Source organism: Budorcas taxicolor, chromosome 6 (assembly GCF_023091745.1).
Source record: "Budorcas taxicolor isolate Tak-1 chromosome 6, Takin1.1, whole genome shotgun sequence".
In the NCBI taxonomy this organism is placed as follows: domain Eukaryota; kingdom Metazoa; phylum Chordata; class Mammalia; order Artiodactyla; family Bovidae; genus Budorcas; species Budorcas taxicolor.
Window position 1 is genome coordinate 98,017,379 of NC_068915.1, and position 24,899 is coordinate 98,042,277.

General features: G+C 39.5%; 1 protein-coding gene across 1 annotated transcript in view; it reads right to left on the reverse strand.

Annotated features, from left to right (window-relative positions):
• Window positions 1–7,480: 7,480 nt before the first annotated feature.
• HPSE (heparanase) overlaps window positions 7,481–24,899 on the reverse strand; it is a 48,046-nt gene continuing 30,627 nt past the window's right edge. Inside the window, exons 4-12 of the mRNA XM_052642245.1 lie at window positions 23,149–23,322; window positions 20,621–20,789; window positions 20,131–20,178; window positions 19,560–19,653; window positions 19,011–19,117; window positions 17,328–17,442; window positions 14,135–14,253; window positions 12,832–12,978; window positions 7,481–7,640 (exon numbers count right to left, since the gene is read on the reverse strand). Of these exons, the coding sequence (XP_052498205.1) occupies window positions 7,481–7,640; window positions 12,832–12,978; window positions 14,135–14,253; window positions 17,328–17,442; window positions 19,011–19,117; window positions 19,560–19,653; window positions 20,131–20,178; window positions 20,621–20,789; window positions 23,149–23,322 (1,133 nt within the window). The remainder of the gene's footprint in view (window positions 7,641–12,831; window positions 12,979–14,134; window positions 14,254–17,327; window positions 17,443–19,010; window positions 19,118–19,559; window positions 19,654–20,130; window positions 20,179–20,620; window positions 20,790–23,148; window positions 23,323–24,899) is intronic.

Below are 24,899 nucleotides of genomic sequence, written 5' to 3' on the forward strand. Positions count from 1 at the left end.
GCAGCTGGAACATCTGGTCTGAGCACTTCATTCTAGTCAACTCCTGGGTGGCCCTCTGTGCCAGGCCCCTTGACAGGCACTTTACATGTATTATCCCATTTAATCATTACTGAGTGACTGTGGGCAAGTCTTGCGTTTGAATTTTAGTGTTCCAGGGAATTAGGTTAGTCTTTAAGTGCCTATCTTTAAAACCCTGATCAGTAATTCAGTGATATCTTGAGTCTCCAGTGGTGGTGGTCAAGGAAGTGTCCTTAATAAATTTAGGAAACTAGTTCACACTAGTTCAGTAACTACCGAAGCTTGCTCAGACTCATGTCCATCCAATCGGTGATGCCATCCAACCATCTCATCCTCTGTCTTCCCCTTCTCCTCCTTCCAGCTTTTTGGGGAAGAAGAAACATAATGAATGTGGAAGGGCTTCCATACTGAACACTCTGCTTAGTTGTAGACAGTGGGATCCAGGCACTGGGAAATGTTATTCTATATTTGTAAAGGAAAAGACACATTCTCCTGTACCTATTTATTCTCAACTACAGCACTATATGACTTGTGACACCAGACGTGTGGATTTTCCACACATCAAACACTTCTGCAACACTCAAGTGTCCTGAAATTTTACTCAACCCTGGCGCTATCTAGCTGGAGTTTGCATCAGCTCCCACAGGTTTTAGGCTGAGTCCTGTAAGATTGTTGATAGTCCCCTTTCAGTGAAAGTGGCTCAGTTGTGTCTGACTCTTTGGGACCCCATGGACGGTAGCCCACCAGGCTCCTCCTTCCATGAAATTCTCTAGGGAAGAATACTGGAGTGGGTTGCCATTTCCTTCTCCAGGGGATATTCCCAACCCAGGTACTGAACACAGGTCTCCTTCAGTGCAGGTGGATTCTTTACCTTCTGAGCCACCAGCAAAGCCCGTCAAAACTCTGGATTGTTACCTGTGCTTCTGAGCTATCCTTGTGGGGGAGGAAAAAAGCTTTCCTCTGCCTCTCTAGGTTCTTTTGACTAGTCTCAGACTTAATTGACATGAGACAGATTAATAAGAGAAAGTGAAATTTAATTACATTTGTAGGAGGAATCCTAACATGAGAGCCCCCAGAGACAGGTAAAATGAGGTATATATGATCTCCTGGACTAAAGAGAAAGGGATAGGGGTCTGGGACTTCAAAGAGAAAGAAATTTCACAGAGGGAACAAGAAGAGCAAATGTTTGGTAAACAAATATTTGCTGGCCATATAGAAATAATAGGACACAGAATTTCATTTTTTTTTATCAAATGTTTTTTAAATGAAGTTCTATTTATTTATTTTTATTTTATTTTGGTCATGCTGCATGGCTTGTGGGATCTTAGTTCCCTGGCCAGGGATTGAACCTGTGGCCCCTGCAGTGGAAGCTGAAGTCCTAACCCCTTGACTGCCAGGGAATTCACCAGACAGAGAATTTTAACAAACAGATTTTGCTAGGTTCCTCCCTGTCTACCAAACCTAGCTCACATTGTACTGTACTTATCTATGGTGATAGCTCCCTTCCTGGAACAAATCCTCTTTCTCCAGTTTGTAGGCAATTGAAGAGGGAAGGAGATAAAAACTCTTCCTGATCCATTTGTTTTTTTTAGAAAACAACCAGTCTACAGTAATCTTCACGCCAAAGAGACATATTTTGGGGTGATAAATTTTGCTCCCAGGTGGCACAGTGGTAAAAGAATCCACCTGCCAACGCAGGAGACTCAAGAGACACAGGTTTGATCCCTGGGTCAGGAAGATCTCCCCGAGTGGGAAATGGCAACCCACTCCAGTATTCTTGCCTGGAAAATCCCACGGACAGAGGAGCCTGGTGGGTTGCAGTCCATGGGGTTGCAAACAGTCAGACATGACTGAGGATGCATGCATTTGCCATCCAGATTAATTTACTAGAGTGACTCAGAGAACTTAGGAAAACATTTCACTTACCAATTATCAGTTTTGCTTTTTTTTCTTAATAAAAGAACATAACTATGAAACAGACAGATGCAAGAGATGAACAGGGCAAGCACAGAGCTTCCACTCTCTCTAGACAGATACCACTCTCCCATCACCACCATGTGTTCCCAACCCTGAAGCCCTTGAACCCTGTCCTTTGGGGTTTTTTGGAGGCCTCATTATATTGGCATGATTGACAAAATCACTAGCCGTTGATGACTGAACTCAGTCTTTTGTCCTTCTGCCCCCTCTGGAGGTCTGAGTGGGAGTAAAAATTCCAACTCACTAACAGGTGGTTGGTTCTTCTTGCTGCTAGCCTCCATCCTGCAGGACGTCCCACTCCAGTATTCTTGCCTGGAGAATTCTATGGACAGAGGAGCCTGGCTACATACACTCCATAGGGTCACATAGAGTCAGACACAACTGAGCGAGTAACACAGTCACTTCTAAAAGTCCCCTCTTTAGTATAAATTCTGCTGTGCTCAAAGGGGGTTCCTTATGAATGAGATAAGACACTCTTACCACTCAGGAAATTCTAAGGATTTCAGGAACTTTGTGCCAAGAACTAGGGGCAAAGATCAAATCTTTTTCTTATATGACAATATTATATAAATATTCATACATATGTGTTCCATATGTAAATGTTATAAACCCACTCCAGTGTTCTTGCCTGGAGAATCCCAGGGACGGGGGAGCCTGGTGGGCTGCGTCTATGGGGTCGCACAGAGTTGGACATGACTGAAGTGACTTAGCATGTATATAGAAGTCAGAGGGGGACTTAAAGGTATAGCCATTCTAGTCCTAATAGAAACTTAACCTGCATAAACTTCTTCCTTCCTTAAAGAAACAAACAGGCAAGTGTTTGCAATCAGGTCACTAGACTCAGCTTAGGACATTTTCTGTGAAAATAAAAGACATGCTCCAAGGACGAGAGAGCAGTAGCGTGCTGAAGCGTACTTGTTCCAGCTGGCTATGCAACTTACTCTTTCAGAAGCTGGAAACAGATGAGCTCACTGTTAAAGACACATAACTGGAGGGCAGTGATAAATAGCAACCTAGAGACTGCCATTCATTTGCAGCCAAAACAAATAGACTGAGACAGATAAGCACTTCAGGTAAAGGGTCATACGCTTGCCTCTGGGGATGAGGTACATTCTAAAGTGGCTGCCTTTGCTGATCTAGCCATCCAAGATGGACTTTTCCTACCTATCCCCCCGCCCCCTCCGCCTGCCCCCAGTTATAAATGTTACAATAGTTTGCCAGTTGGGATCTGCTACAGAGGGATAGGCGTTCTTGCAACCCTGATTCAGTGGAGGACAACAGAGAGCTTCTGAGGATGCACTGACCCTAGGATAAGGGTACTCTCTGAGGATGTGAGTCTTCATAGGGTTTCTGGGGCACAAGTATGATGTTTAGGCCAAGGGTCAGCATTGCCAGAGAATACCTCGTGATCACACAACCCTCCTCCTCCATGTGTTCTATTACATTGATTCAACAAGGAAGTTATTAGACTGATGTGATTCTGTGCTGTGGTGGTCTAAATGCGTACCTGCTCAGTCATTTAATTGGTAATTACCTCAGGGTTAGGCGATCAAAACACTAAGGATAACCAGTCACAAACAGCCAAACTAAGTTTCAAATGATAGCCAGATAATTTCTTTTTTCCTGTTTCCACACTTTCTTTGTATGTCGTTCCCTTGGCTCCTCTCTGAAGAGAGTTCCTAACCGCTTTCAGTTTGGCCTTAAAACTATTTTATGTGAAGCAGATGTTCTTTGTGAAAATTATAATTGACAATAAAGTGAGTATGAAATGATACCTGCTAGGAAACATGAGAATAATAAGAGAAAAATTATGAAAGGCATCCCTGTTTCTCAGTGGTACTGGTGGAGCTGAACTCTCATTGCCTATTGCAGCAAATTCAACAACAAACTTCAATACTGGCTTTTCCTTTTCCTCCATCTCACTCTCCCTGGTCTCTCATGCCTGCTTCCTGAGATCCCAAATAAACTACTGGACCCCCAAGTCCTTATCTCAGACTTTGCTTTAGATGACCCCAACATCTGCTACCTAAGCATAGGAAGGGGTTGAACCCAACACACTAGTGGTTCTATATCCTGTTTCTAGATTCTCTAATCAAATGCTAATGGTTACCGTACTTGGTATAGAGCCCCTGAACTGGTAATTCTGTTAACTCTGGCTAGGATAGTAAATTTGTAACTTTGGCATGAGAAAATGACATTTTCGTACAAATTGTGTTTATATAGGTTTTGTAATTAATGTTGTTTTTAAGGTGTTTAAATGCTTAGGGAACTTGATCTACTAAATTTTTGTGTGATTTTTTTTAGATGTATAAGAACTTTTTTTAAATTGTGTTTTAAATTTTTTAAGGTATGTTTAGAATTGTTTTGTTAAATATGCAGATTTGCCTTATTAAGTTTGTTGTGCTGCAGTTTCAGGTAAACTAGCCTTGTTAGTGTCCTTTGCAAGGTCTATGGGAATGTAAATAAACATGTAAGTTGCATTTGATAAAGTAACCTAAGAACTAATTTAAAAACTAGTGGACTATCATCAACCATACAAAAATAAATGTCTAAACTGCTATAGGAGGAAAGAAATATGACTAAAGCTACTCATATGATGGGGAAGGCACTGAAACTGCTGTTTGAGCTGGGTCTTTTTCCTTTTTTAAATATTTTTAAATTTGATGTGCCAGGTGTTAGCTGCAGCATGGGGGATCTTCCATCTTTGCTGTGATGTGTGGGATCTTTGGGCTTCCCAGGTGGCACTAGTGGTAAAGAATCTGCCTGCCAATGCAGGAGGCATGAAAGACTCGGGTTCAATCCCTGGGTGGGGAAGATCCCCTGGAGGACAGAATGGCAACCCACTCCAGTGTTCTTGCCTGGGAAATCCATGGACAGAGGAGCCTGGTGGGCTATAGACCATAGGGTCGCACAGAGGTGGACATGAACGACCCTGAAGCAACTTAGCACGCACGTGGGATCTTTAGTTGCAGCATGTGGGGTCTAGTTCCCTGACCAGGGATCGAAGCTGGGCCCTCTGCCCTGGGAGCTTGGAGTCTTAGCCACTTGACCACCAAGGAAGAACTTGGGTCTTAATAAACATAAAAGTTTGCCGCATAGAGAGGACGGTTAGAAGAGTCCAGATGCAGAGCAGAAGGAGCAGCACTAAAGGTCCAGAAGCAAAAGGTGAAGGAGGCTGTTTGTCCAGATTGTTCAACCAGCGTGTGGGCGGGAGAACAGAATTCATGGGGCAAGCAGCAAGAATTGAGGCCAAAGAGAACAGCCCGTGCTGTTCTGGAAGGGCCTATCTGCTAAGGGAATGGAGAGCCATTTTAATTTTTAAGCACATTTTAAGCCCATTTAAGCCCATTAAAATTTTTAAGAATTTTAAGCAAAGTCAAAGAGACCAATTAGGAGATTATAACAATACCAGTGAAAAATTGGGCCTTGAATTTATTAAGTGGCAGGAGGGACAGGGAGAAGAAAAATAGACTGGATTGAACTTTGATCATGATCCGATCTCCATGATGAGGGAGGGAATTATGTTTGTGCCTGATGGTCTCTTTTCTTCAAGGTCAACTCTTGGTGTAGGGAAGGCTGAAAGGACAAACAAAGGTTGGGTGTAAACAAAGTGGTGAAGGAAACAAGGGATCTGTAGGCTTATGCTTTATTAAAAGAATAATCATTGTAACATTAGGTTACAAAAATTACTTTATTTCAAATGTGAAAATATAAAAACCACTGACATATAAAATTTAAAGATATTAAAGCATCCAAACTTTAGGTACCAGCTTTAGCTCCTTATAAACGTACTTAAATGAGACAATATTCATAACAGGCATAAATATAATTATAGGCTGCAGTCCATGGGGTCGCTAGGAGTCGGACACGACTGAGCGACTTCACATTCACTTTTCACTTTCATGCACTGGAGAAGGAAATGGCAACCCACTCCAGTGTTCTTGCCTGGAAAATCCCAGGGATGGGGGAGCCTGGTGGGCTGCCATCATCTATGGGGTCGCACAGAGTCGGACACGACTGAAGCGAGTTAGCAGCAGTTAGCAGTAGAATTAAGATACAGGAGAAAATAATACATTCTGTTACTGATAAAAGCAGGGAGCTGTAGTGGTCAATGTCACAGACTTCTCAACACCCTTCATTCCAAAAGATTATTAGGAGACAACTGGAGGACTCTCACTGATGTTGGCAGTTGGAGACAGTGGCTATGCAACCCTCTCTTGGCCAATATGACACAAGGACACAGGAAGAGAGGTTTGGTGAGAGAACCTCTGAGACGTTCAAAAGTCTATGAAGAAGACAGAAAAAGGGCTCATCTTTCTCTGGCTACTTCCAGGTCTGAATGGGCCCATGGAATAGCTGCAGACATCATGCCTCCAGCTTGAGAATGAAGCTGGTGACAGAGCAGAGAGATACAAGCAACCTGTTTCTTTGGTGACATTTTCAGCAGTGGAGCTCACCCAACTTGAACTTCTCATTATGTGGGATTATGAATGTCTGGTGGTTCAAGCCACTGGAATCAGGGTTTTCTGTTACTTGCAACCAACTAAAGCAAGAATTTAAGGTAAAGTAAAGGTAAGCATGGGGCTTCTCTGGTGGCTTAGACAGTAGAGAATCTGCCTGCAATGAGAGAGACCTGGGTTCAATCCCTGGGTCGGGAAGATCCTCTGGAGAAGGGAATGGCAACCACTCCAGTATTCTTGCCTGGAGAATTCCATGGCCAGAGGAGCCTGGTGGGTTACATACAGTCCATGGGGTTACACAGAGTCGGACACGACTACGTGACTAACAGAGATAAACATGAACAGATGGTTGTAATGTATGGAGTTAAATTTTCTCCTCCTGGTAAATCAATTTCATTTGCAGTCATTTTTTATTTCATTTGAAGTGTATATAATCCCTTCCCTCTGAATTGTCATTAATCTTTTTAAAAAATACTATCACATCGAGCCATCTGTCTTCTCACATGGTATTACTGACAAAGACAAACAGAACAAAGGGAAGGGAAACAGCAACTGAACTCAGTTCTCCGTTAAGATGTAAACAGATTGTCTCTCTTTCATAGACGATTTGGAGCTTGTAATAGCAAACTTTTTCTATAGCAGTCAGTAGAGATAGCATATAAGGGAAGAATCTGACAGTTTCCTAGTAACTGTTTTATTTTAAATAAAAACAACTAAATACTTTCTTGAAACTAATAATATATCCTTCACATACTTGGCTCCTGGCTGTATTATATTATGTACATTTTTAATAACTTTAAAATACTACATGTAAACATATAACCATGGTGTTTGGCCTTATTAGCAGGGGTCCACTTAGAACAAAATTCTGTGCTAAATCTCATACTGAGTCTCTCAAGGACTCGAAATCTCCCACCCATTGGGTCCGTAATACATCTGCTCGCCTTCCTATAGTTTGAATTTTGCTTTTCTCTTATCAATACACTCAAAAATTCAATCTCCAGGCTAGTACATGTCTTTCACTTTCAGATACAAGCAGCAACTTTGGCATTTCTTATCACAAAAAATCCGTATGAGAAAGGTGGCATGCCCAGTGAACTTCCTGGGTGGAGAGGTTTTCCTGTCAAAGCTGGCAGGGTTTGTTCGTCCACCATCTTCAGAATTTGGTCATTGAGCTGGACAGATCTGCAAAGGGGAAAGATGCATCCAGGTTAGCCAAGCTGTACATCTTCCATCTACTCTATAAAAGTCCTGAGAACTTTTTAAGGCCCCAATTTTTTTCCTGTGGCAGTTTATATCATGTAACTTGTATTTGAACACTATGTCAGGTAGGTATTTGACCGAGATGACCTTTAAGCTGCACTGGTAGAGCTGAACAGTTGTGACAGAAACCATATGGTCTGCAAAGCTCCCAAATATTTACTATCCGGCCCTTTACGGAAAATGAAGCACATACAATCCATACTAGGCAAGATGACAGAGGTGTAAAAAGGATGAAGATGACATACTTCTGGATTTGTGGCATTTTGGGGGGGAATGGTAAGTAATTGTAAACATCTAGATATGAAGCAAATATATAGGATGGAATATGACTTGCACGAATTTAACATACAAAGTGATCGTCAATTTCCCACTTGTAACTATGTCTGTAAACCCTCTTACTTCCATCTCCCAGGAGGTATGTATTCATTTTCTTAAGCTGTTAAGCTACTTTGGTAGAATATATATTGCTGTGGTGAAGAAAAATGATTTTCTCTAGCTAAACCATGGATTTAAAAAAATAATTGTTTTCTTTGCATCTCACTATTAAAATTTAAATTAAAAACTGAGTCAAAAATAGAAAAAAATCAAGGACAAGTGTTATGTATATTTATTATTATTGAAATCAAATTAATATATACTTGTGCTTCCCTGGTGGCTCAGACGGTAAAGAATCCGCCTGCAATGTGGGAGATTGCAACCCAGGGATGCAATGTTCCATCCCTGGGTTGGGAAGATCCCCTGGAGGACGGTATGGCAATCCACTCCAGTGTTCTTGCCTGGAGAATCCCCATGCACAGTGGGGCCTGGTGGGCTACAATCTATGAGGTCACAAAAAGTCGGACACGACTGAAGCAACTAAACATAGCAATATATTCTTACGGCAACAAATCTTATATAAGTAAGAGCTTAGGAAGAAAAGCTTTAGTCTACTTTTAGTTTTATTGATACTTACTTCCATAATTCTAAATGATATTTTTATCTCTTTTATCTTTTTATTAAGTGGTTTTTATGTTATGAATTTTTTATAAAGAAAAAGTTTTATATTGTTGAAAATTTAGGTTAATGCCAGAGTTTATGTCATACCTGTAATACATATATTATATGTAGAATACTTATAACAGTGCCTTGTACATAATAAGCATGTAAAAGTATTATCTATCATCATCCTTATTATGCAGATAAATAAATATAACAGAAGCAAACTATCTCATGACCATTTTTAAGATTTTGATGTATATTTCTTCATCTCTTTTTAATGTATGTATGAACATACATATTTTCATATGGACAAAAATGAGCATACAGTATATAGTCTCTTAAAACTTGATTCTTTCCCCCTTAACATATCCTAACATTTGCTCACACCATTAAACATTCATCCACTGCATCATTCTAATGACTGCACAAGATTCCATTGTACCAGCATTTTATTTACTAAATTGTCTAGTGTTAGACACTTGTTTGTTTCCAGTTTAGCATTGTTATAAAGTTTTCATTTTTAAAGAGCTCTCACACTCTATCCTTACCAAGTATCAGTCAGCAGAGAAATTAGTTTCCATTATTCCTTGCTTAAATGCCCAGCTGTGGGCTCTGTACCTAAAGATGTAATAAGATAACCATAATTGTGCTGAAGGCTAACAAGCCTGCATTGCAGTTACACTCAGCTCACATGCACCCGAGCTTTGTCTCAGCACCTATATCACAGCACTTCCTGCAAGGGGTGGAGGAGGAAACACCACGACCACCATCAGGAAACCGCAAACAAAAATAGGTCTTGACAACATCTCTAAATGGTGATAGTTAGAGCTCTTCTGCAAGAGATTGAGGACTGTGACAGAGGTGCACAAAAACGTTTCAGAAAGTCTTTGAGAGAGGTCACAGGGTTTAAAGGTAAGTCTGATCACTGTAAATTAATGCTGCTCTGGGTTAAGATGATGAAACATGGGCAAGATAATATCTAATCTACCTGTCTACACTGTTTAATCAGCTATGAATATAGCTAAAAGGTGTTATCCGCATACTGAGTGTAAGCTTAAAGCATGTGGAATATTTCCTTATTGGGCGGGCCAATAAGGGTAGGGTTTTATTTGAAGGTAGTGTCTTATTTCCTATTTCTAAGTTAGTAATATGGTGACAAGAAATAGAAGACATGCTTGTCAAGTTTCAGACCAAATAGAGCTGGAAGGAATTAGCAAGCAACAGATTTGGTAGAATTGGAGAAGGTGGGCAAAATTCATCTGAGATAACTATAAAATACTGCTTTTATGTTAACGTATATTCAGTTCAAATATTTATTAAATACTTATGATACAGGACCTTATATGGGCACTATAGAAGTTATATAAGAGAAAACTAACTTTTTAAAGGTAATCATTATTTAACCCCCTGAGGTCGTTAGCATGAGCATGTGTGCAAACTGTGCATTCATTAAACATATCTGGGATACTTTTGCAACATTTTAAAGAGAGAAAAATATAAGTAATATATAGTCATCAAGAAGAACTTAGGGTAATACAACAATGTCCACAATTTCACCAGTTTTCCAAGTATAAAGCATGAAATATATGATCAGAATGCAACAGGGTCTGGTAAAAAAGCATAGAGAAGAATCACTGAAAAAACTGGGCATATTGAGCCTGGAGAGAAGACAGTCCAATTGTCCCTCAAATATCTGAGAGTTATTCTGGAGAAAACAGAGCATTCTGTGTTGTTTCAGATTAAGAGTAGCAAACTCAAATGCCCTCGGGGTCAAGGATGTGATGTACCAGCAGTAGGACAGGCCTATGACAGCAGGGTCACATAGGAACTAAGGGGAACAGAGAGCTAGATGAGTTGCCTAAAGTGAATAATCCCAGTTCAGCTCCATCGAATTGGGAAAACACCCCAGAGTTGCCAGGGCACCTATTTTCAAAGGAAAGCTAGAAATCCAGATATTTTAATACTTGTCAATTTTTACAACATTGACACCTAATTGGAAATAAAAATTAACACAGAGTGTATGCTACTCTCCCCTACCAGAAAGAGAAGAAAAAAAAATCCTCTAAACCCACTTGTCCGCAGGCATGAAGTGCAGATTCCATCCTCTGCTCCAGAGAATAGAACTAAGAGCAGCAGATGAAAGGTCCAAAGGCACCTTCTCCTTGCCACAGAGAACAGTCACCAGCAGAGGCTGTGAGATCCAACAGAGAGGAAACAAACAGGGCTAAACGGCCCTAGATACCCATCTAAGGCTAAACGAAAATGATCTCGAAGACTTTGCTTTTTGCTGTGCCACTCAGGATCTTAGTTCCCCAACCAGGGATCGACCCTGCGACACCTGCATTGGGAGCACAGAGTCTCAACCACTGGACCACCAGCGAAGTCCCTCTTAAGATACATCTAACTCTACAACTGTTATTCGGTAACTTCAGAGTTTTTCCCTTCTTGGCGTCAGACACAAATATGCTAAGAACTTTAAAAAGTGTCAAAATCCCCAAAGAGAGAAGTATCTGTTATTCAAATATACATTATTTATAACGGGGGAAAAAGTATGGGAGAAAACAGTAGGAAAATGAGTAAGCAAACCATGGTATTTTATAAAACATGCAGCCCATTAAAATGTCTACAAAGACTATAAATGGAAAGATACTTGGGAAAACTTGTGGGTTCTCCTTCAATTTCTCCTATTAGAAATTGTATGATTACAGTTATATATAGTAAAATAAAGGACAGGAAAAAACTCATGGAATGATAGCCATTGTTAATGATGTTTGTCTGTGGGGATAGGCGGAGAAGGCAATGGCACCCCACTCCAGTACTCTTGCCTGGAAAATCCCATGGATGGAGGAGCCTGGTGGGCTGCAGTCAATGGAGTTGTGAAGAGTCGGACACGACTGAGCGACTTCACTTTCACTTTTCACTTTCATGCACTGGAGAAGGAAATGGCAACCCACTCTAGTGTTCTTGCCTGGAGAATCCCAGGGACGGAGGAGCCTGGTAGGCTGCCGTCTATGGGGTTGCACAGAGTCGGACACGGCTGAAGCGACTCTGCAGCATGGGGATAGGACTTTGGAGAAAGCACGTTTATGGCCCTTTTTCAGGTTCTGATGCTGTCACTGAAAACATCACTCATAGAGCATTTGCAGAGATGGGAGAGCCACTAGAAGAGGAACTGGCAACCCACTCCAGTACTCTTGCCGAGATAATCCCATGGACAGAGGAGCTTGGCGGGCCAGAGCCCATGGAGTGGCAAAGAGTCAGACACTGAGCAACTGAGCACACACACACATAGTATGAGAATAGCCATGAAGAAAAGAGATCCTTCCAACACACGCTGGACAGAAATATTTGTCATGCCTAACTCATTCTTGGGTATTCTGGTTTTAGAAGACTGTTTATTTATTTGGCTGCACCTTATTTGCACATGCAGGGTCTTCAGTCTTTGTTATGGCATGCAAACTTTAGTTGCAGCATATGGGATCTAGTTGCCTGACCGGGAATTAAACCCAGGTGCCTTGCATTGGGAGCATGGAGTGCTAACCATTGGACCACCGGGAAAGTCCCTTGGGTATTCTGTTGCATATAAGCTTTTTAAGACATATTCAATCATGGGCTTTTAGAAGTAAAATGTTTAAGAACCAACTTTAAATAATTCACCTAAAAGGCACATTTCTGACCACTCTTTTTCTTCACTCTAACCAATAGAAAACTATTCTGATACTGTAAGAGAATCACATCCATGACACATGATATTTTATAGCAACTCCTATGCCTTTATATAGCAATTACATACAGGTATTTTTGCTTTAGTGACTGTATTACCAAGGATTATTTTTTTGGAGCAAATAATCTAAATGCATTGAGTGGATCCTGATATACACCAAGTTGTCTTGAAATGAAAACATTTCTGTAAGATAACTGCCATTTGTCTTCCCATCCTTCTGCTTTGATTCTCCAAATGAGTTACACCTGTATTGGTGTGTATTCACATATAACTTCCTGAATATTAAGAATTGTTAGAACTTGAAATAGTTGATTTTTTTCTTTTGCTCCCTGTCAACACACAGTATTCTGGCAAATACCAATAAAATTCACTTTGGGTGAAAGTTGGAAATGAACCAAGAAAATTACTCACTTAGAGAGTAAGCCATCGGGTCCTGAAGGTTTTACGAGGTATTTATCCACTTGATTGTTAAAAAAGTGACGTGGTAAATTCAAGTGCTTGGTGACATTATGGAGGTTTAAGGCATAGAGAGTTAAATCTCCTTCTTTATACCTAGGGCTGAAAGCAAATACATGAACTCAATAAAAGTGTTTATTTAATTTAAGCAATTAAGTAGTTGGTTACAATATAATCACGGATAATACCAAATGTATTTAGTATTTTTAGTGATGCTGCACCCTCTTTGCATCTTCCAGTTATGATAGTATCAGACTGCTGATGTGGTCCTGTTTTGAAAATGTGATAAAAATATTGCTCTTTACACAACCATTTCCTGGGCTTTAGCACTTTGCAATCTTTGCTGCTTTGCCAGACTGACTTGTGAGGAAGTCAGTCAGCTCATACATGTTCAAACTTAGGAAAGCTAAATGATAAAAGGAAAATTTTGTGGGCTCATATGAATTCATATTACAAACCATATAAACCAAGACTTTTTCTAACCTTATGAAAAGACCAACACAAATAAGAAAGTTAAATCTACCAACATTTTACAGAATTTATCCACCTAAGTCATTTCCCACCAGTCCTAATGGGGCCACTCACCAAAAATAGAGTTCCCACTTAGTGAAATAGGAAACCGTGGATAGCCTTTGTAGTTAAAATTAATATTTTAGTATTATTCTATCAGGAAAGACAAACTGAAACTAATAAGAGAAAAATTTCAAACTTAGGAATATTTTTTGCTACCTAAAGCCAGAGTACTATAGTATAAAAATCTCTATGGCTTCTCAATTCCAGAAACTGGGTTAAAACTTCTGAAAACATGAGAGTTGTTATCAGTCACCTTTTAATTTTTCTTCTTTATTAAATTAATCAGATATGATTCAAAATGATAAGTATAGTCACATAATTATTCACTCATATGAATTCATATTTATATTCATCCATAGTCATTCAATTGATTAATCATGCATATGAAATCTGTTTTATGTGCTTATATTTGTACTATTCTTTATTTAAATTCAGGATATATTTTTATTATGTATTATGTTAAATCATTGTACAAATCTTTGCTGGACTGTAAATGCCTACATTTAACCTCTTTTTTTTTTTTAGCTTGACTCTGGCACCATATCACTATGAGAATGAAAACAAATAAAGGACAATGAGACACCTTAGATCCACTGTATAAACAGAAGACAGCAGGGTGTTAGAGTAGGAAGTTGTGTGCTTACTTATTAAAACTTGATTGGTAAATGGTGTGTTACACACTTACTGGTTGATGTTTGTGCAATGAAGATATACTCGAAGTTTGTGTCTGTCTGGACCTTTCACACTTGCTGTTAACACTTTGTTGCCCACCAGTTTCTTGAACAGAAGAGAGAGCCAATAATCCTAGTTGGAGTGATTGGAAAGGGGAGGGACAAAATAGATCTTTACTTACTTTTTAACAAAAACAGTGTCAAACAAATAGCTATCCTACAAACAGTGTGATTGTTATCCTGGAGGTATTTAAAAAGGATTCATCTTTTGGTCTGTGTTGCCACCGTGAATCTGAGGGCAGTATCTTGTTGCTGCTGTTCATCACCAGAGGACTATATTTCCATGATTCAGAGGGCTATGTCTGCTAGGAGGTAGATCTCAAGAATATAACTGATTGCTCAGAGGCAGTTTAAATATTCTGTGTTGTCTGTCATCCAAAAATTCAAAACTCAAAGCAAAAATTTTAGATACACACTCACATACACATTTACACATACAGAGCCAAGTTTGAAAGATAAAAACTTCTATCTGTGGAACAGAACTGCCTCTGAAACCTTAGTAAAGTGCAGAATGTGGAAAACATTATAGAACAAATTACCTGGTTTGTTTAATTAATCAATTCCAAGGAACAAAAAAAGGAGGGAGGGAGAAGTTAAAGATTAACAGACTTAAGAGATATAATAAATGCTTAAAAAAGAGACATAATATACGCAATATATGGACCTTGTTTGGATTCTGATTTGAATAAACCAACTGCTAAAGACAGTTGAGACAGTAAGGAAAATGTGAAACACTGACTAAATATTTAATGATATTAAGAAGTTATTGTCAATATTTTAAAGTGTGATAATTATATTGTGTTATGTTTTTCCAAAGGAGAAACATACTGAAATACTTACAGATAAAATGATATACCTGAGGTTTACTTAGAAGTAATCCAGTAAGTGGGAGGTGAGGGACAGGTAGGATTATGGATTAAACAAGATTAGGGCTTCATATATTTTTCCCTTTACTTTGAAATTTTTCATAAGAAAGTTATTTTTTAATTCACTAGATATATATAACGTCAACCCTTCCTCCCAGGTCTCCCACATTGCAGGTGGATTCTTTACCAGCTGAGCCACAGGGAAGCCCTTGAACTGAGATAAAGCAGATTTAATAGGCAAACAGCTTTTGTTTCTCTGCTTAAGATTTTACACTGGAGACTTGAGATTTTACAGAGAAGAATCAATTAAATGCTTTCAAAAGAGGCATAACTTTAGCACAGTTCTGTGAGGGGAGGTGGGTGGGTGGATAGAAAGCAAGCAGGTTAAGAGCCAGGATTTGTATAGGATTCTTTAGAATAACAAGACAGTGTGACCTCCAGCAAATCCCACAAGCATCCCTTAATTTGAACGTCCCTGTGTGAAAAATGAGAAAGCAAATCCACCCTGAATATTCGTTGGAAGGACTGATGCCAAAGCTGAAACTTCAGTAATTTGGCCACCTGATGCAAAGAACCAGCTCATTAGAAAAGATCCTGATGCTGGGAAAGATTGAGGGCAGGAGGAGAAAGGGACGACAGAGGATGAGATGGTTGGATGGCATCACTGACTCAATGGACATGAGTTTGAGCAAACTCCAGGAGATAGTAAGGGATAGGGAGGCCTGGTGTGCTGCAGTTCACGGGGTCACAAAGAACAGGAAACAACTTAGCCACTGAACAACAAAAACATTTGAAAAATGGGGAGTCAAGCCTGGCGTCTTGTGATGACCTAGAGGGGTGGGATGGGAGGAGAGAGGGAGGTTCAAAAGAGAGTGGATATATATATACACACATACATAAAATTATGATTTATTTGCACTGTTGTACAGCAAAACCCAGCACATTATAAAGAAATTATCCTCCAATTAAACAATTAATAAATAGAAAGATGAATCTAAGACACCTGTGTTGCCACCTTCCAGGACTGTTATGCAAATCAAATAAGAAAACAGACATGTACAATAGCTTTAAGGCTGATTCCCTAGGATCCTGCAGATGTCAATGGTACCATTTACTCCTTCAAGTTTTTCTAGCTGACTTGTAAACCTTGAGGAAGAAATATATTTAGCATATATACAAAGAATTCTTAAGTCAAAAGTTTGTGTTTGAAGCTTTAGACAACATTATAAATAGCTGGCATTAGTTATAAAGAGTGACAGGGTAAGGTAGCGAACTTCCAGATATTGTACTTAAAGCACATCGTGAAGAAATTATTAATTTCTCTTCCTTGTTCAAGGTCCATTTAAGAAATGGCCAGTAGTAGATTTTGGATATTTGTTCAATGAAATGATCATACTTGGTTTAACTCATTTTATAAATGACTTGGGGAAGAGATTCCATTTTGTAGAAATGTTTTATTATGAACAGTGTGCTCCATGAGCTTGGACCACTATAGATTAAAAGCAATTTTAGGGGGATATCTATAAACCACAAAAGCCTAGCTTATATTTGGCATGTGCTTTTTGCAGACCTTCTTAGCTTTCCTACAGTGTTCAAATAATTCCCGTAGGAATTATTCTTAGAAAACAGATATTCTCAAATGATATTTTAGACAACAAAAATCAAGGTCATACTTCTCAGAGCTATATCTATACTATTCATATATATATCTTCAAGGTGGTTTTTATATGGAAGGCTACAGTTCCTGATTTAGCACCAGAAGTAGTTGGAGATAGGGTGGAAATGAGACTTTATTTGTAAATATCTTGAAGATTATTAACAAAATAGCCAATCTGAGGGTGATATTTTTGAACACATACATGGTACTAGCTTACCTAAAAGTTAAATAAATGATGATTTCATAACATAAAAACATTTTGAAACTTTGGATACTAATGGCAATTTCAACTTTGATTTACTTTGAAAAATAGTTGATTCAACTTTGTTATCGTATAAAATTGAAGTCATAAAATTTCAAATTACCCCCTTTAAAAGAAAAAATCTCATGACACAGCCCCAATGACTCATGTTGAAATCATTATTTCTGGGTCTCTATCTCTTGAGACACAAAAATGTTACAGTGGGTTTCTTCTAAGAGTTCTTCCAGTCCACCTTTCCATGGTTTGGCTACTTACTAAGAGCCCTGAATTTAACGAGAGAATTGACTCCTCATAAAAGCTTAAAATGGGCGACCTCAGTAATTTAAATGACTCACAATAATAGGAAAATAATGGTCACTTACAGGCAAAGGTTCAAAATTTCCATCCACTAGGTGGTAGTTTCCGGCTCCAAACAACACTTGCCTCATCACCACTTCTATGCCCATTCTGGCCGACAGGCCCAATTTATCCAGCCACCTGGAACAGAGTGAGGCCAAGCTTTCTTCAGATTTGGAAAACAAAATAACTCAATTTTACCTCTACACTGTTCTGATTTATTCCTCTGTGTGGGAAGAGTTGACAGAAAACCAGAAAAGTGGTATTAGTCATGAATAAGACATTCCGATGAAATAGAGACTATCCTTTTCTTCATGTGCTCTCACACTTCTGCATGATAACAAAGTCTTGAAGACTGTTAATATGCCATAGGAGTCCCTATCAGGGTAGGACAACGTCTACAAAGCCATAGATGCCCACAGCTATAGACAATTAGACAATACGGACAATTGTTCTCCATCCTGTTGGATCCATGCTCCTCCCACCCGCCACCTCTCCACCACCATCCCCATGTTGAGGATAGAAGTAAAGGTTGCTGGTGGTCAGTGAAATGCAAAATAATAAGCTTCTATGGACACCTCTTTCCTCCATCTTTTGTTTTTTTTAATGTGGACCATTTTTAAAGTCATTATTGAATTTGTTACAGTATTGCTTCTGTTTTACGTTTTGGTTTTTTCTTTTTTAATTTAATTTTTATTTATTTTAATTGGAGGCTAATTACTTTACAAGATTGTAGTGGGTTTTGCCATACATTGACATGAATCAGCCATGGGTGTACATGTGTTCCCCATCCTGAACCCCCTTCCCACCTCCCTCCCCATCCCGTCCCTCTGGGTCATCCCAGTGCACCAGCCCTGAGCGCCCTGTCTCATGCATCGAACCTGGACTGGCGATTGGTTTTTGATCTAGAGACATGCGGTCCCTAACCAGTTAATCGAACCCACACCCCCTGCATTGGAAGGCAAAGTCCTAACCACAGGACCACCAGGGAACTCCCCCCTCATCTTTATTTAGTGGCAAAACAAACACTTCCACTGTTTTCTCTGTTCCTCATGCCCCTACATAAGGATAAAGATGTGTGCTTTATTCGGGCCTTCTAAGAATGAGGGTAGGAAAGGAAAGAGAATAAAGCTCAGTGAGGATACAGAACGTTAGGTTAAGAGCTTTAACCGAGTAATAGAATGCAATTCATGGGGTTGCAAAGAGTCGGACACGACTGAGCGACTGAACTGAACTGAAACAAGTTGGTTTTCAGGCAATCAAGTTTGTGGAGGTTGGACAAGGTGGTGATTTAGTAAATCTTTACATTCATTGGCAGCCCCTCGGGTGTGACCTGCTACTTCCAGGCTCTAAACGGTCTTGAGAATCTATGAATAGAGCTATAAGTACTCAGCATCCTTCTCAGGGTCAAGGCTCTTGATACACTCTTTTACCATGTACTTCTTTAGAGAAAGGAATGCGTCACATAGTTTTGGGCCATAATTAAGGAACAAAACTTCTAAAGCAGTTCAGTCATACAATGATTAATCTGGGGCATGCATTAAAGATGTCCAACTAATTTAGTAAATCACTTTATTGGAAAATCTGGCATGAATTTTGGAGTTCTGCCATAGAAATTGTCCTTGATTTTTGGCCGATGAGTTATTTCAGCTGAATAGAAGAACAGGAGAGTACTATATGGTCCCTGAGACAAGTGCAGGGTCACTCACATAAAGCCAGCAGCAAAGGTGTTGGACAGCAAGGGTGCTCCACCCCCAAATGCAGAACTGGTCTCTCCTAACCAAACCTTCTTGTGGGGTCTTATCTTCTCAACAATCTGTGGAACAGAAAAGTCTCCTTTGTAATTGCAAGTGAGAGGGCCAAATATGATGCTAAAGATTACTCCACATTCAAAACCTTGCATTCCCAAGACCCACCATCCAATACAGTTATAAAATATTTTATTTCACAGTCATTTAGGTTTGGGGCAATTAACTTTTATTGGAATACTTGGTGTGGAAGGAATGCAAATAACCCCATTCTTACAGACTATGAGAGTTTATTCTACCGAGCGGCTGTGGGAAATATTTTTAATTTCTAATCAATATACATGGGTAAGACCCAAGAGGAAGGAACTGAAGGTAAATAAGACCTAGTGCCTGTTCTCTTAAACTGGAAAAACATGTAAATTTATATACCCACAGAATTTAGGACTAGCTAGACTACAAAGTACTTTGGTTTTACATTAAAAAGAGAGGGGGAAAAAAAAAGACTATTACCTGGAAAGTTTTTTGCACAGATGAAATAAAAGTGTCCAGTATATCAGGGTTTAGGAAATCTTCTTTGGTAGCAATTCGCCCATTCACATAGTAGCTGAATTATTCAGAACATATTCAGGAAGAAATACCAAACTTTACTTTCTGCTTTTAAGTTAACTAGCAACCTTTGTCCTCCTTTCTACTTCTTCCCACCCCTGTGCTATTAAAAAAAAAAAAAGGCAGAGGTTCTACTAAGGAGAGAATAAGATGGGAGGAGCCCAGTTACTCTGTCTTGAGAAAACATAGTCATAAGTGTATGTATTGTGGGTTATCCATTCATTGGCAAGTATATTCATTTTAGCCACATATCGGTTCTATGGCTTAAATGAAAGTGTGCTTTGATCTTGTAGAAACCACCATGTTACTTAAAATTAGTTAAAATTGTTGCTTTATTAATATTAAAATCCTAGTACAATGCTGCTTGAGACACTATAAAGTCAATTAGCACTTAATGAAAACATTGTTTTAAGAACTAGGTCATAAGTAAAGCTAGCTGTACTTTCTTAGTATTAACAGTAGGAGACATACTTACTGATGCCAAGTAACTGAATCAATCACTTCTCCCCCAGCTTTTAGGAAACTAGAAAAAAAAATCTATTATATTATCACTTCATTCTTATATGGATAATATATGCACACAAGTTATTTTCCCTAGAAATGGGCTGGTTACTACTTTAGGATAAAGCAACACAAACTTCCTAATTCTAATACAAATTTTTAATCACAGGTGCCATTTGCCCCCAAATCTTTGATATTCTGAGCCAGTCAGTGTTTGCTCTTTTGGTAAACCATCTAGTCAGGCAACAAAATGGCTTACTTATTTATTGGCTGTACCATGTGGCACGTGGAACTTCCCTGACCAGGGACCAAACCCAGGCCCCTCTGAAATGGAAGCACAGAATCTTAACCATTGGACCACCAGGGAAGTCTAAAGATTATTTAATAACAGGTGGTTTATGGAGGATCCTCCACCGAAGAAAAATATTTTTAAGAAAAGTGGTTCTGCTTCCTCTAGCTCTTACCTCTTCAGCATCTTAACAGTACTTCTTCTAGGCTGGCCAATATCAGGACCATAGAGTTTTGCATTTTTGAAAGCAGATTTTCCTAGAAGTTTACGCAACTCAATAAAATCTTCTCCTAACTGCCGTCCATTGATGAAAATACCAGCTTTCCTCTGGAAACTGTTAGGTTCTGAAAGAGCAATTCTCAAAATAAATGCTCACCTAGAATTTTTTTCTATTTAGAGGCAAACATAAAAGCAACAGGGCATTTTTCACATTACAAAACCTTAGAATCCAAAGTCAAGAAAGGTAAAATACCTAGTTATAAAGGAGATGTTACAAGAAAACAAAAATTTAAGTTATATAACTGAAGTATGAGGGGGTAATAAAACAGCTGGAAATTAATGATGGGTATATTAAACCAATGGATATTCAGGAAATAGTCTGTATCCAGTATTTAATAGCCTAATTTACTTTTAAAAAAGATTGTGCGAGGAGAAGGCATTTAAAAACCCATTTCTACAATGTAATTAAAAGTCTTGTCGAGCTTATATTGTTTATCTGTGAAATGCCATACGCATGTGTCATCTTCACTAATTAGAAGTTTTTGAAGCTCTGCCTTGCCTCTATAATGTCAAAAGTTATCTTAATAGCAGATAAAAATTAAGACAGATTCTTTAAAAAAAAGTCTTATTGAGAGTTATAAGGGCAAATTATATATGAAGTAATCTGGAAGTAACAAAACTGAAGAGATGGGAGGAAGGCACAGGAAATGTCTAATCTACTTCCCAAATTACTTTACTCTTCTTTACCCTGAAAACCAGACCTTCTCTTTGCAAAATGGAGCCTAAGGAAGAGGGACACATGATGACATTACTGTTTTATCTTGCCCTGAAGATCAGAAGGACTTGGGGATGGGTAGGGTAGAAAAGTTGGGAGGCAGGGATGTACAGAGACAGGTAAGGATGACCTATGGTTCACATAGTTGCTGCAGGAAGCCTGGTCAGCAGCATCTAGCTAAGACATGGTTGCCTCTATCCTTCCATTTTGCTTCAGTGCTTCACCTTGTTAGTTATCCTTAGCCACCGAGCCCCCAAATCTGTGGCTGGAGTTTCTCATAACACATGCCACTATAGATATGTATCACTTCTTTGCTTGCTTTCTGGTAGGTCTGGCTCCTTACCTCCAGAACAGAAGTCTCAAGAGAGCAATGACCTCGTTCTAGAGCCAGACTGCCTGGGTTCAAATCCTAACTCCTCTAAGATTTCTCTAACTCATAACTGCCTAGCGTTATTAGTAAAGAATCTGCCTACAATGTAGGAGACAGGAGACATGGGTTCAATCCCCGGGTTGGGAAGATCCCCTTGAGGCGGAAATGGCAACCCACTCCAGTATTCTTGCCTTGGAGAATCTCATGGACAGAGGAGCCCGGTGGGCTACTGTCCATGGGGTCACAAAGAGTTGGATATGATTGAGCAACTAAGGACAGATGTACACACACAGCTATATATTTAGCTAACACTTTTCGTGCCTCTTTGGTCATCTATGAAATGAAGGTCAAAACTGTATTCACCATCTCACTTTCCATTTTATGTTTAGTTCCATTAGCTGATGTATAGACAAAGCACTGTAAACGCTTCAATGAACGTGGCTAATTAGCACTTTAAAAGTGAAAGTGTTAGTCACTCAGTTGTGTCTGACTCTTTGCAACCCCATGGATTGTACCCACCAAGCTCCTCTGTCCATGGAATTCTCCAGGCAAGTATATTAGAGTGAGTTGCCATTTCCTTCTCCAGAGGATCTTCCCCACCCAGATATTGAACCCGGGCCTCCTGCATTGCTGGAAGAATTCTTTACCATCTTAGCCACCAGAGAAGACCCACTTTAATTAGAATTTATAAGTTCTTGCAAAAAGAGAATGAAGAAGGAGATACTCAAGAGCTTGACCCAGAGGGAATTCAGTCCTGGAACTTCTAGCTTGAACCTATGATGAATGTCAGGATGGGGTTGCCGAGATTAAATGACAAGCGGAGAACAGAGGAAGAGAAGGAAAGGCAGAAGCAAACTGCTTGAGTCCAACCTGCCAAGCGACCTGACAAGTAACCCCAAAGATCTCAAAGGAATCAGGGAGCTGTGTGTGCTAAGTTTCTACAGTCGTGTCCAACTCTTTGTGACCCCATGGACGGTAGCCTGCCAGGCTGCTCTGTCCATGAGATTCTCCAGGCAAGAATACTGGAGTGGGTTGTCATTTCCTCCTCCAGGGGATATTCCCGACCCAGGGATTGAACGCTCATCTCTTACAATCTCCTGTACTGGCAGGCAAGGGAGCTGTGGAAGTGCTCGAATGTAAACTGGGATGAGCCATAACATCTGGGCTATGTAAGGAGTTTTCTGCCACAATTCCAAACTTATACCATTGAGCACTTATACAAATATTCCAAGAGAAAAGTCATATTTACTATCATTAAAAAGGTCATAAATAGGAACAAATAATGCCAAAGGGGAGTCTCCTTATTACTGAAATGTTTCTGGAGGTGGGAGGCACTTACCGTTGCCTAGTTCCCAAGAAATGTCATAATTCTTGGAAGAGCAGTAGTCCAGGAGTAACTGAGCGTTGGAACTGTCCCAGTGCATATCTGCAGTTCGTAGTAATGCATTTAGACCAAAGATCAAGTTCAGTCCTGAGCAACTGGCAAAAGTGTACAGCATATCCACTGAGTGTTCTAAAAGAAAAATGTTGCCATTTCATAGTTAGGTCGGCATCTGAATGTCAAAGTGATGAAGGCTTCCAGATTTGCTCCTCGTAATGAATTACTATTTCTGTAGTTAAATGGAAGGAATTCTAGTCCTAATGAGTCCTTATAATTATGAATAGGAGTCCAGAAAAATTGGACTAAAAAAAAAAAGCCAATATGACTTTGTTTGCTTTAGCTGCTGAATCAAGTCCAAGGAAGGTACCAGAGACTCTGGTCTGACACTTGGGTTTTGCTCAAGTGACCTCAGGTGAACTGGGGAAACTCAATGCTCAGCACGCACAGGCCAGACTTTTCATTAGTCAAAACAAATCCCACTCTTCATAACCTAAAAATCTTCACTCACAAAATAACTTGCTTATTTTGATTAGCTTTTTAAAACATTGTTTGAAAAAATCATGTATATAATTTATTAATCCAAAATATTAACAAATGAAATTTTACATTTAAAAAACTGGTTTGGGGCTCTAGGGACATGGTTTCCAAACTCAGTGCCAAGGTAGCCTTTCGTTGTTTTTCAGTCGCTAAGTCGCGTCTGACTCTTTGTGACCCCATGAAGTGCAGCGTACCAGGCTCCTCTGTCCTCCACTATCTCCTGGAGTTTGCACAGATTCATGTCCATTGAGTCAGTGATGCTCTCTAACCACCTCAGCCTCTGTTGCCCCCTTTTCCTTTGGCCTTAAGGCACCCTGAGGAGTGAATTTACTGAGACAGTTTGGAAGATAAATATACAGGACATCTGACATCAGTTAAATTTGAATTTCAGATAAATAATGAATAGTTTTTAGTGTATGTCAAATACAATATTTGAGAAAAACCTGCAGTAAAGAAATGATTGTTCATTTGAAATTAAAATTTAACCAGGCAACTCGACTTACAAGGGTACTGCAGGATCTTTTAAATTTGCAAGGGAACACATCAACATCTGTTGGACATGATGAAAACTATTACTATTAGGTTGTTCAGATCTAACAGTTTAATTGAAAACTCTTAGGCATTTCTTTTGGGCTAGATGTGCTGTGAAAAAAAAATTACAGCATCACTAAGGGATTATTAAAGCTTTGGAACTTTTGAACTCAGTTTTTTAACGATTAGCTAGCCTCTAACCTCTTTCTGTGGAGAAGGCAATGGCACTCCACTCCAATACTCTTGCCTGGAAAATCCCATGGATGGAGGAGCCTGGTAGGCTGCAGTCCATGAAGTTGCTAAGAGTCGGACATAATTGAGTGACTTCACTTTCACTTTTCGCTTTAATGCATTGGAGAAGGAAATGGCAACCCACTCCAGTGTTCTTGCCTGGAGAATCCCAGGGATGGGGGAGCCTGGTGGGCTGCCGTCTATGGGGTCGCACAGGGACACGACTGAAGTGACTTAGCAATAGCAATAGCAACTTCTTTCTGAGAGTGGCAACAGTGTATTTATTTTATTTACTTATTTGTTTTTATTTTTGGCTGTGCTGGGTCTTTGTTGCTTCGAGGGCTGTTCTCTAGCTGAGGACAGGTGGTTACTCTCTAGCTGTGGTGAACTGGCTTCTCACTGCCGTACCT